Source organism: Pteronotus mesoamericanus, unplaced genomic scaffold (genome assembly GCF_021234165.1).
Source record: "Pteronotus mesoamericanus isolate MK-2021 breed Mesoamerican mustached bat unplaced genomic scaffold, CSHL_Meso_final contig_134, whole genome shotgun sequence".
NCBI classification, from domain to species: Eukaryota; Metazoa; Chordata; class Mammalia; order Chiroptera; family Mormoopidae; genus Pteronotus; species Pteronotus mesoamericanus.
This window is the reverse complement of record NW_026555061.1, coordinates 4,942,725-4,955,431: the sequence shown is the minus strand read 5'-3', so window position 1 is coordinate 4,955,431 and position 12,707 is coordinate 4,942,725. Positions and strand designations below refer to the sequence as shown.

Sequence of the window (12,707 nt, the reverse complement as noted above, 5' to 3'; positions counted from 1 at the left end):
CTGGCCCTGGAGGAGAGCGGGCAGCGGCTGGCACTCCCCCGACCCGACTCCCCGCTCCCCCTCCCGGGCCTCTCACGTGCTTTCCTGTGCTCACGGGGACCGCAGTCCTTGTGGGTTGTTATTCTCTTTTTTACGATTAGTTTTTGGTTCTGAAGGATCAAGATCGAAGCCTCAGGAGCTAGGAACTGACCAGTGGGGGTTGTTTCCATGGCTGGCTGGCTACAGTGTCATTTAAGAAGGGCAAAAAGAGGTCCATTAGTTTTTAAAAAGGGAAGCCAGGCGAGATGACAGATAACAAACGGTCATAGGTCTTTCGTGTGTGGCAGTCTGTAAGGGACACGGCCGTCTGACTTGTGAGGGGAGGAGGCAGGCTGCTGCCTCTGAGGGGTGCGGGGGGGGGAAGCGTGAGGAATGCTCAGTGCTCAGAGTTGGCAGCGTGAGAAGAAATACGGCCCAAAGGAATGACACCGCCCTTCAGGAGACGGTGTGGAATGTAAGCTTCACGTTTCAGATGAAGGGTAAACTGCCGACATCCGGTTAGTGGCAGGAAAGCCTCTAAGAGCTGCAGGCGTGGCCTTCCGCTCCCCCGGGGACCTCCGTTCGCTCCGGGCCCACGGGTGGCCCTTGGTAGCCCCAGCGCTCTAGGCTGACGACGATGCCTGTGCTCCTGCTTTAACAGCGAATCCTCTTCCCTCGCTTTGCTGAATTTGCAGTTGTGTCTCCTGTCACTTTGGGAAGAATGGCTTTCCAAACTGAAGAAAGGAAGAAAGAGCAGTTTGTTTTCTCTTTGCTTCGTGTTGTAGGTCAGAAGTCAGAAACTACAGCCCGCAGGCCAGGCCCTGCCCCCCGTCTGTTTGTTCAGCCTTAGAACTAAGAATGGTCTTTGCATTTTTATAGGATTGTAAAAAGATGAAGAAGAATACACAGCAGAGACCTACGTGACTTGTAAAGCCTGAAATTTTTACTCTATGGCCCTTTACAGGAGAAGTGTGCCCTGTACTAAATTGGTCTTTTGGGGTGGAACGGGGGAGGTAATGTTTTTCTCAAAACAGTGACACTTAATATTTCTTAGAAGTTGATCTAATGATGCATGAGAAATGGTGCGGCTTGCTCTCTGATCATCTCTGGGTCTGGTTGGCTGCTGGGGCTGCAGTCATTCATTTCCCACTTAGTGCGGGCCTGTCGTGGGCTAAGCACTAGGAATTCCATCACGTTTTGCCAGGCTCCTTGCTGCCCAGAGCCCATGGACAGAGGTGTGGAGGGCATAGCCCTGCTTATGGCCTGGATCGCTCTCTGCCTCGGGTGCAGGCACATCAGATGGAAAGAACTGAAGAGCACGTGGCTGCAGCAATGGCCTTGCTGTCATCGTTAGCGACCCTAATAAAGCACATTCCCTTTTCTGTCTTCAGCAGGATTTGATTACACCTTGTAGGCTATGGTAGAACTTCAAAAATTATGTTAAGTGTTTTATGTACTTGTAAAATGGTATTTCTTTTTAAAAAAAAATCCAGACTCGGTTTACGTTTGGCGTCCTCACAACATCCACACCTTATTTCTTTTGTCTCCTCGTTTCTTTTGTTAGTGTTGCCTTGTCACTGCTCTCATGCCTGTGCAGTGGATTCTGGCAGGGGGTTTCAGACCATTTCTTTAATGCCTCATGGACGTCTGTCCTCTCCTGTAGCACTCCTGGAGACGCAGAAAAGTCGGAGCGCCCCAGAGTTGCATAAACATGACTGGCACACAGCACTCACAAGGCCGACTCGGTGCGGGGAGCGCGGAGCGGGCAGCCCCCCGGCGGGCTGGTGCCTTCCTGCTCTCATGAACGTCTCCGTTGCTCTGCTCCATGGAGCAGGAAGTGGGAGGACTCCCCCGGAGCCTGGACTGCTTTCCGAGGCGCTCTCCAGCTCTGCGGGCGCAGTGCTGGGCGTGTCTGTAATTCCTTCCTGGCCTGGGGAGCCGGCCAGAGGTGGCTGGCTGCCTCGCGCGGGGTGTCTGAGCGCCGTGCTTACTGGAATCCCTCGAGCCCCTTGTGGACTGGAGCGAGTGCAGAACTATGAGTACTTTCAGACGTGGCCCGTTTTTCTTTCCCTCCAGCGTGGGCCAGCTGCTCCCTTTTTGTTCTTAGGCTTTCATTTTGTAGCTGGAGAGGTGCCTCGTCTCCCAGTCTGACCTGTCAGCCCAAACCTCCCTGGAGTCTGTGGTTCCGCGTTACCTTCTGGGGAACGACCAGCTTCAGGCTTGCAGCAGTGAGCACGCTGCGGCTTCTTCCGCTGGAACCCAGGCTCGGCCTGCGGGGATGCCTTGATTTTAGCTTAGACGACTTCTTTGCGGCATTGTGGGGGTAGCCTTTCTGTGGGATGGAGCCTGAGGCTTGGCGTCCGGCCTCGGACCTCCCTGGCTCCGTGCCGGCCGGGCCCTCCCCAGACCAAATGTGCCAGCCTCCTCCGGTGTCAGCGGGATCTGTGATCAGCGTTACAGGCCACAGCAGACTTTGCTTTAAGGGTCTGGCTGGATTGCGGCCACGTGTCCCTGGGCCTGGGTGGAGATGAACGTTGTTGATTCGCTGCATTAGCTCTCCGTGAAATCTCGGAAAACAGGCCGGGGACAAGGTCAGTGGGTTTGAGAGTTCCTGTAGGTTTGATAGCATCTTTCTCAGAAGAAAATAAAAGCTGAATATTAAGCAGTTAACCTTTGTAAGTGGACCTGCATGTGAATAGTATCAATCTAAAAGAATTTTAGGAAAGTGATGAAACCAACCACTCTAGAATGATTGCAGGGACTGTGAGTTTCTAGAATGTTTCTTTGCACAGGCGATTAGACCAATGCAGCGCATTACTTGGGAAATAAGACTCACAGGGGTGTTTCACATAAAGGTGGAGCAGTAGGAGGTGGGATCTGGGTGCCAAGGGCCTTGATTGGTCTCGGGCACACCTGTGGGCTTGGTCGCCTCGCGTTCAGAAATAGGTGGAGCTGTTAAAGCACAGGATCTTGCCAACTCTAATGGGTTCCTTGACATTTTAAAAATAAGGGGCCATTAGTTCATAGAGACGAGAGAGTGGTCACAAATTAGAATCCCGTAAGGGGGGGTTAGATGCCCGGAGGAGGAATTTGTCTTCCGTGTTACTGAACAGACGTTGGGTTGTGGGCATTGTCCTAAGCCTTTCCAAGGGCCACAGCAGAGATGAGGCCCTTGTCCTCAGGGAGCAGGCACTCTGGGAGGATGTGGACAAGCCCACCTGTGGCAGCGGCTGGCAACACACAGCAGTGCTGGGGAGACAAAGGAGGCAGGCAGGCACGGCATGGCAGGAGGAGAGAGCGCTGCTTTAAGCCGGGGCGCTGGGAAGGCCTCCCCGTGCAGGCGGTGGCTCGTCCGAGACCTGAGCTCGGATTAGAGTGAGCCGCGTGGATCCCTGGGAGGCGCGTTCTGGGTAGAGGGCGCATGGAGCTGCGGGGGCTGAGCCGCACCTGGAGGCCAGGAGGCCGTGTGCAGTGGTCCGTGAGGTGGGAGGGGACTTTGTTCTCAGCGTGGGTTTGGGCAGAGAGTGATGCGACCTGATGTAGTCTTAGAAGGGTGATCTGTCGGTTGCGGGGATGTGGGCCGCAGGTTGGAGGGGCCTGTCATCTGGAAGCAGGGACCAGTTAAAAGTGACTGTTGCAGGCCAGAGACTGGCGGTTTGGACAGGACAGTACTGAAGTGATCCTAAGGGGGTGGACCCTGGTGTCACGTGGCGTTCGTGGTAGGCTTTCCTGAGCCACCAGCCCTGAGAAGGTGTGTTGAAGACTCACTGTTCTCTGCTCCCTTCTAGGTGCCGTGCTATGCATTCGATGGAGAGTTCAAGAAACATGATTTAAACCCACTCATCAAGATCAGCGGTGCTTACTTGGTGGATGACTCAGACCCGGAGTCTTCTCTGTTCATCAACGTTTGTAGAGACATAGGTCTGAGTCCTGGGGGGCGTGGGCGTGGGTGGCGAAGGGTTTCTTAGTGTGCTTCCACGTCTTTGCTCTTCCGCCTGTGTTCACCTGCTTGGATAGTCATGTTGCCGTGAGGCCTTCTGAGAAAGCTTTTATCCCAGCAGATGTTCTCAGTGCCCACCCTACCCCTTGACCCCCCGGAAGTTCTGATTCCATTGCAGATTCCCTCCAAACTGTTGGTCTGTGCGGTGTGTTCTCTCTGCCAGACTCTCTGGGTTTCAAGATTCTCAAGTAACTCTTATTTCCAGTGGGATGGGGGAGAATGGGCTGAGCCGGGGTGTGGGCTGCGGAGGGCACGCCGGCGCAAACGGGCGTCAGGGTCCTTGGGAGGCCGAGGGAGCCGGGCTGGGGCTCTGAAGGGGGTGGGGAGCTTGGGTGTCTGCGGAATCCCCCGAGGCTGTGCGTGACTGTCGCCTGGAAGGGCTGTGACAAGACTCGGTGAGCCCCTGCCTGTTTGCCCGCGGCCGCGGGACGCTGGCTCGCCGTCCCTCGGGGCTGAGGGCTGCTGGTTCTCAGGCCAGGCCTGGCCGTGCTGCTCCGCCGGCGGCGGATGTGCCACAACTGTGAGCTGCTTGTGACGAGCTAATGAAGAAGTCACTGTTTTCTGTTTTCCTTACATTCTTGTTTATCACACAGTTTGTGGGACTTGGGCCTCAGAAGAGTTTGGAAGAAACTGTAAAAAATAAAGTCAGGCCGTGAGGGGATTGCGGGGCGGTGAGGACGTGAGTGTTAGCGTGCAGCTGTCCTTTACATTGTGCACATCCGCGAGGCACAGCTTGATGCAAAGTGGACCCCTGGGCTTATTATTTCCAAATAGCTCTGAAAAGTGAATCTGCCACACACGTTGTTCACCAGGAGCGACCCGTGATCATTTTAGATTTGTGTGTCGGGCTCTCTCAAAGGACAGCTGGTGTTATTCTTTTGGGAAAAGGTAGACAGACAAAGTCTTTGTTTTAAATGCGCCTATAACTCAAATTTGACTATGAAATTGAAGAGTCATGTAGGTTATTGAATTCTGAAATAATATACCATTTTGAATTAGAAAACATTGAGATTCCTGTTGGTTTTTTAAAATCATTTTGAGGATTATTTGCGTTCACTGGGTGTATTCTTAAAGAGTTCTTTTCTTTCCAATTCACTGGCAGTTTGAGTTGAATTTTCAGGAGCTTTGATTTATGCCAGAGCTTTCCCAGCCTCTGCCCAGATGTTCTCCAGCCCCAGGGAACTGCTCTGAGCCTCAGACTATTTGAAAGTGACCGTAAAACCTCATGGGCAGTTGTAGCTTTCCTGTTCTCTGTCTAACGGGGCACCCTGAGGGCCGTGGCCTCGCATTTTGTCTCCAGGGACCCAGGCGGTCCGCCCGTCACGCATCCCTGAGGGCGAGGACCCCACGGCACAGCCGGTACTCAGCGTGGCCCGATACCGCCCGGTAGCGCGATTGCATGATACAGGCTCGAGACCTAAAGGTTCTCTCATCTTCTGGTGGCTCCTCACAGCGGACTGGGGAAGATGCGGGCCCCCCCGCCCCGCCCCCACCGCCTTAGATGACAAGGCTTTAATTACGGCCCAAGTCAGGTGACACTTACCCATCCATTGGGGACCCCTGTGAAGAGCCGTGCACCCCTTTAGGCACTGAATTACTTGACCAAAGGAAGGGCCTGCTCTTCTCGAGCTTACGGTCCAGTGGAAGCAGGTGCCTAGAAAGGAAACCCCACGCATGTGAGTGCAGTGTCAGTGTCCTGGGTGATGGGCTTAGCAGCGCCACGTGGCGGGTGCGCCGTGGGGAGACGCTGGCCTCATGGCCAGCAGTCTGCGGAGTCTGGGCGTTGGTCTAGGCACGTTCAGTGTGTTCTTTCCCTTAACCCCCCTTGACCTGGGAGGTGGTGCTCGGGCAGGGAGAGCGGTGTGCTTAGACCAAAGTGGTACCAGAAGTCAGTGGTGGGTCTCGGGTTTGAACCCAGAGGCACTTGTGGGTTCTTTCTCGAACCTGCTTGTCTTCACACAAATCCCTGGAGTCCCGGTGTTTTCTAGTCTGTTTATAGATTGAAAGGGGGCAATGCTGAAGTTAGTGTGTCTCTGGGAGGGGGCGGACATTCCTTGCCTTCAGCGAACATAGCAGCCCCTGTGTGTAGGGTGCCTCTTATGTACCAGGTGCGGAGCGAGCGCCTTGCATTCCTTCTCCCCACACCTGCCCGCAGCCCTGCAGGTGGGGGGTGCTTTGCTCGTTTCTTAACATTCAGACAGGTCACTGGCTGTCCCAGACCTCAGAATGGAATGTGGTTCTACTTCTTTTTTTATTTCTGAACGTCTACCTTATGTTGCTTAGGAAGACTTTGAAAAATTTGACCATTTTTTTTAAAGGGACCCCAGGCCTACGGTTGTATGTGACTGCCGCTCCTGACGCATAATCAGTGAACGTCCTGTGTAATGTTTTACAGACTCACTGCGGGACTCAAGTCCGCAGCTGCGTGCCTGTCCCGCAGGCACCGCCGCCTGCCTGGTGCGAGGGGGCCAGGCCTTCGACGTCGGCCAGCCCAAGGAGGGGCTGAAGTTGGTGAGCAAGGACAGGTGAGTGCGCCCTTGGCGTTGTTGTCATCCTCAGCAGGCTCTCCAGTGTGTTGCACGATAACACTTGCGAAATGATGCTTGCAAAGTCACTAGTCTTTGCCGTGAGTCACCTAGGCTGTCTCGATGACTTTCTAATCGCTTGTCTCTTCGAGCTGTAAAAATGTGTATCGGGATCCAGCCGTACATGTATTGACAGCTACTGAAGGTGCATCCTAATGCACTGGCCATGGCAGGTCACCTGTGGAGTTGACTCTGTGTCCATGGTTATCAGTTCTTTACAGGCAACGTCCTGGAGGGCGAGTGGCAGGAAGGGCCGTTCGCTGGCTTCCTTCCAGGGTGCACAGCCTGCTTCCTGTGGGACACTGCGGCCCCCGGGTTTCGGGGCCGGGCGCTCCATCCCTCACGACAGACCTGCTGGTTACGCACGCTCTCCTCCTGCCATAGTACCTCACTTGGCAGGGAGATGCTCTTCTGGTGGGTCCACACGTGACCATGGCCTGAACTGGGGCCAAGACTCTAGATGGTCTTCCGGTGGCAGGGCCTTTGACGGATGCCTCGTGGGTGCTCTGGTCCGGAGCCAGAGGCACGTCCACGCCACGGTCATAGATGGTCCACGGAAGACACTGGTGCACACCTGACACTTAAAGGGTTTGGGAGGTTTCTGTGTGTGTGTCGGTTTGCCAGGGCTGCTGTGCAGGACAGACCGCAGACGGGGCGGCCGCAGCAGCAGCAGCGACCTGCTGGCAGCGCTGAGGCCTGAAGTCCGCGGTGCCTGCGGGGCTGGCTCCCCCGAGCCCCTCTCCTTGGCTTGTCGATGGCTGTCTCCTCCCCGTGTCCTCACACGGGCTTCGTCACGCATGTGTACCCTAATCTCCTCTTCTTACCAGGACCCCTGCCGCATCTGGTTCAGGCCCACCTGGTGACCTTCCCTTTACTTTGTCTCCTCTTTAAAGGCCTTATCACCAAACACTGTCACATGGCTGAGGTGCTGGGGTTAGGTCTTCAACAGGCATTTGGGGGAGGGGCGAGTCACAATGTAGCCCATAATGTTGTCCCGAGTGACAAATGGGTGATTTTCACACCGGAGGACTTGGTAAAACGCGGGCATTGACGAAAGCGGAGCTGACTGCAGAGAGGAGGCAGGGCCTGTGTGCGCCCTGGCCCTCACGCCCGCAGCGGCCCCAGGCCCTCCCACCACGGCTGCGGGAGGGGGCCGCAGGGGCCCGCACGCTCCGCTGCCTTCAGGTGAACAGGGCGTCTCTGGCTTGTACTCAGAAGTTGTAGTTTGGAGAGGGAGTGGCCGTACAGTGTGTGACCTGCTCGGCTGTGTTTTGTTTTGTTAGAGTATTTATGACATGTTTTTTGTTTTACTCAAACAGCTTTTCTTAGTATTTAAATTTACACATTGATCATTTCATTTATTTTTTTAAAGAAAATAGCACTTACTGAAGTTTACTTTTAAATGGTTACTTCTTTCAAGGGGAAATGAAGTGTTGTATGTGGCTTCTTTTACATTTTAACCTTTCTTCTGTTCCCCTGTCCCCCAGTGAATGCTCAGGGCACCAGATACATTTGAATGCCACTGATACTTTTGGAACACTGTTCTCTCCTTGTGTCACCCAGGCTTGTCCTGACTTACGTTAAAGAAGAGGCGGGGAAGCTGGACTTCTGTGACGGTCACAGCCCGGCGGTGACCATTACATTTGTCTGCCCGTCAGAGCGCAGGGAGGTGAGTGGCTCATCTTCCATGACTTCTCAGCGGCACACGGTAGCTCGGGCTGCCTGGGAGCACAAGCTGGGGTTGGGGCGGGGCCCTGGGCTGGGAGCAGGCACCGGGCTACGTGGACTGTCCGTGAAGACGTGCTCCCCAGCGTGGACTCGGCCGCACGGGGAGGCTACCGGCAGACAGCCTGCTCTTTGCTTTTTCTCAGCCCCCCTGTGGGGACCTCTGGATATCAGTGTAGGATGGTGTTTTGTTCTCATGTTGTGGGAGATGACTTCCATTGGCTTGTGGACAGGTTTGCAAAATTGTCCTAGTTAATGCTGATTTGAATGGATATTGGAAAAATCCTCAGTACATCCCCAAACCCTGATTTCATGGCTGCTGTTTTAGGACGAAGCAAGGTGAAAGTAGCTAATGGGTTTACAGAAACACAGTTAGGAAACGAGAAGTACAGATGGTGTGCACACCCCACAGAAACCGCGCAGGCCCGTGAGGCCGTTGGGGGTCCCAGTGGAGGAGGACCGTGGCCAGGAGGCGGGCTTCCAGGGGGGGGTGCGGCCCCTCCCCGGCTCGGCGGCGCTCCCTCTGGCTGTGTGCACGGTCTCACACAGCTGCGAACTCCTCGAGGGCAGCAGCGGCCTGAGTTGTCCTTGGCCACGGCCCAGTGGTGCTGCGTGCACGTGTGGCGGAGAAGTGTGTGAGCAGATGTGGGTGCTGGTGGCAGGGAGACATCCCTAGAGAGAAAGGGTAGGGCTTTCCTTGAATGGGCTTCGCTTCTAAGAGGGTGAACTAGGAGTGGAATTCTTTTGCTGGGGAGCCATACTGCCCCTCCTCCCAAACAATGTGGAATTCACTCTGGTTTCGGGCTGGCTGCTGGCCTGTTTTGTGTGCTGGGCTACGGGGACAAAAGTTTAGCCCCAGCCAGCTTTCCATTTTGTGTCCCTGGACTCCCAGGGCCCATGGTGGCAGCTCACTGAAGGCCCGACCGGCTGAGCAGTGCTCGGCGTTGGTTCCAACGGGGGCATTGAAGGAGATTGGTTTATACCTTACAATTGCACCTACACGTGTGAATGGCAATCTTTTCAGCCTGACAAGATGTTCTCAGCTGGCAGTGTATCCCTTTCTCATCTAAACGTGTCCCACCTTCAGCGAGAATTGTCTGACAGGCGCACGGTGTAGCGGAGGGGTGCCTCCCCCCCCCCCCCCCCGCTGCGCTCTCCCTGGGATGCGCGGTGCTTGGTGGTGCCCGCGCAGGGGCTGGCCGGCGGCTGGCGAAGGGCGCCGTTCCCACTTATCTGTTTCCCGGGCAGAACTGGGGTTACACATGATACTTTAATACTGGAAAGTTTATTTAAGAATTTACGCTGGCTCATCGAATACTTTTAGGAGCTGGGATTTTCATAAACATTTACCTTGTCACATGAATCTTTTTTTAAAAAACTTTATTGAATTTAGAAAGTGAAGTTCACCCGTTTTAAGGCAGTTTAACGGCTATTAGTATATTAACAGACTCAGGCAGCCACCGCCACCATCTAAGGTCCAAGCATTTCCATCCCCCAACAAGAACCCTCGTGCGGCTGCCCCCTCCCCAGCACCGCCCTGCCCTGGCAGCCGCGGTCTGCGTTCTGTCTCTGTGGACTTGCCTTTTCTGGACATCTTGTGTAAGTGAGCCGTACACTGTGTGGCCTTTGTGTCCGACTGCTCTCGTTTGGTGCTCGGCAACCCGTCACCAGACGCCCGACCTTCCTGAGCCCCGAGTGGCTGCAGCGCCGGTTTTGAGTCAGACAGTCGGAGCCGGACTTGCAGCTTCGCAGCCTATTTATCACATGACCTGTGTTTGCAAACTCAGCGCTGAGGACTTGTGCCTGGCACGTAACAGGCGCTGGGTAAACATACACAGGGGGACAGTGCTGGGAAGCAGCGCGGCCGTGCCGGACACTGAGAGCTGCAGCCGCTTCTCCCAGCGGTGGTTAGAGACGACACTGCCCTCCAGGAGCCGACACTGCCCTCCAGGAGCCGTGACCTCACGGCCTCCATACCGCGGGCACAGCAAAGGCTCCCGGGCGGGGCGACGCTCGGCAGCGTCCAGGGTGGTGACGGAGGCTGTGCTCCTCCCAGGACAGGGGCAGGTGGCAGGGGAGGTGGGCCCGGCACCCCTTCGGCAGTTGCAGGAAGGGGGCGAAGGGCCGTCTCCCTAGACGCTCACACGCACAGTAAGTCCCGCTCAGCCCAGGAGTCACCTGGCCCAGGCTCCGCAGCACTTCTGACTGAAGGGCATGCACGGCCCGCACACCCCTCACAGGTTGCGGCTGCTTGCCGAGGTCGTGGGTGCCAGATGACGTGGAGTTCAGGGCGGTCCCCCGGCTGAAGCTTGAGTGTGACTCTGCAAGTGACCAGAAACGGCGAGTGATTGGAGTCAGATAATGGCAATACGTTAAGGGCAGTTAGGGTTCAAAAACAGGAGCAGAACAGTGTAAAAACCCAACAGTTTTACTTTGAAGCTTTTCAGAACCATGGAAACCTGCATTGGAACTGCATTTTCAAAATTTAATTTTATATCTTTTGAACCGTTCCTGACAGGGCACTATTCCCAAGCTCACGGCTAAATCCAACTGCCGCTACGAGGTTGAGTGGGTCACTGAGTACGCCTGCCACAGGGACTATTTGGAGAGCAGCAACTGCTTCCTGAGCAGCGAGCAGCACGACATCGCCATCGACCTCCAGCCACTCAGGCAGGACCCGGGTGAGCGCTGCCGCGGGCCGAGGTCCCGCCAGGAATTCAGGTTGAAGGAGGTCCTGTGTCCCTTTCTTAACACTACGAAGGTGACAAGGCCTCTTTTCTTTGTTCCCTTTTCTGTAGGTCATTACTATTCTGCAGATGGAAAGGAATATATGTTTTATTTGAATATCTGTGGAGAAATTGAAGCAGACTCAAAGGTCTGCAATGGGAAACAGGCTGTGGTTTGCCAAGCGAAAAAGCCTGATTTTGCTCAAGTCAAAGTGGCAGGAAAATTCCAGAACCAAACTCTTCGGTGTGTAAACAGCTTTTCTGTACTTTTCAAGTGCATTGTGTCTGTTCTTGTAAAATGTAACCAACTTCCCTGTCCTCTTCCTCCTCCGTCTTCCCGAAGCCCAGCGGCCAGGGAGGCCGGCGCGCCTGCGGCTCCGGCATGGGGCCTTCTGTCACCAAACAGTGGGATGTTTTTCCTGGCTTGACAATAAGACTGCTTCTGTTAAATCCGCCTGCTTTACGACCCATTGTTTGGAAGGAACTGTACCGTAGGAGAGTTATTAGTGTACAGTTGATGTGGCTTTTGTATTTTAAAATTTATTTTTCCGAGCTTTACATTTTTCTCTGGCCGTTTGAGAGTCTGAAATGCCATTAACATCACTTAAAAAGTTTTAAACAACTGAGAACATGAATTCAGTGCGATTCTCCTGACCCTTAATGGAGTGGTTATCGTCACAAAAGCATTATGAAAATGTAGTTCTCTGAAAATAAGGATTGTCCAGGGTCACTCAGGTAAGACTGTGTGTATGGCGGCCACTGTGTGCTGCTTGGCCTTTATTTATTTTGTACAAAATCCAAAAAGGAGAGCAGGGGAGCCGTCATGCTCCCAGCAAAACCCTCAGCCCCTTCTCGCAGCCCATTATTACTTTGAAGTAAGAGGACGATAAGCCGGCACATTTGCAACTCATTTCCTTTAGATGTTTTCCCCAGCTGGCGAGAGCGAGCTGTGCTGTGTCTGTAATGATCCGTCGATGGTATGCACAGGGCTTAATGTAGAGATGTTTAAAAACGTGAGTGTCTGTTTCGGTTCGGCCCAACACGCACGTCTGTGTATCACAAAAATCCAGGTACTCCGACGGGGACCTCACCTTGATCTATGTCGGAGGGGACGAGTGCAGCTCAGGCTTCCAGCGCGTGAGCGTCATCAACTTCGAGTGCAACGAGACTGCGGGTGAGTGCGCCCCGGGGCGTTTACCCAGCGCCGTGGGGCGCGGGTGTTCCTGGGAGTGGAATGCTGAACGGAGCAGTCACACGGCCGCTTCGGGCGTGGCCCCCTCCCGTCCCCAGACGAGGTAGGGGTGCCCAGCCAACCACACACACATCCTGTTTCCATTTTCCCCTGCGCTCTGTTTGCTTTGGGCGCGGGCCAGCCCTGGGCCGGCTCTAGACGGCGTTTCTGTCCTGAACTGTGGCTCACACCAAAGCGTTTACAGGCCCAGCAAGGTGGGTCTGTGCTCCAACTCCAGGCAGCTGCAAACGCCACTTTGCTTTTGCAAACAAAGTTTTAAGACGACCCTTGAAGGTAGTGGCCTCATGGTCGAGGCTGCGTTTTGGTTTTTCTGAGTGACTAGGAGACTCTTCCTTGAAGTCAAGATGGCCCTGCTGTTTCAAAAGGGTCCTAGATCCCGCTTGCATCTGCAGAGAGGGGAT

At 54.6% G+C, this 12,707-nt stretch overlaps 1 protein-coding gene across 1 annotated transcript in view; it reads left to right on the top strand.

Moving 5' to 3' along the window:
* The window catches only part of IGF2R (insulin like growth factor 2 receptor), a 98,832-nt gene that overhangs the window by 31,048 nt on the left and 55,077 nt on the right, over positions 1-12,707 (top strand). The window contains exons 5-10 of the mRNA XM_054595553.1: positions 3,807-3,939; positions 6,414-6,543; positions 8,167-8,272; positions 10,847-11,009; positions 11,127-11,298; positions 12,125-12,228. Coding sequence (XP_054451528.1) covers positions 3,807-3,939; positions 6,414-6,543; positions 8,167-8,272; positions 10,847-11,009; positions 11,127-11,298; positions 12,125-12,228 — 808 coding nt within the window. The remainder of the gene's footprint in view (positions 1-3,806; positions 3,940-6,413; positions 6,544-8,166; positions 8,273-10,846; positions 11,010-11,126; positions 11,299-12,124; positions 12,229-12,707) is intronic.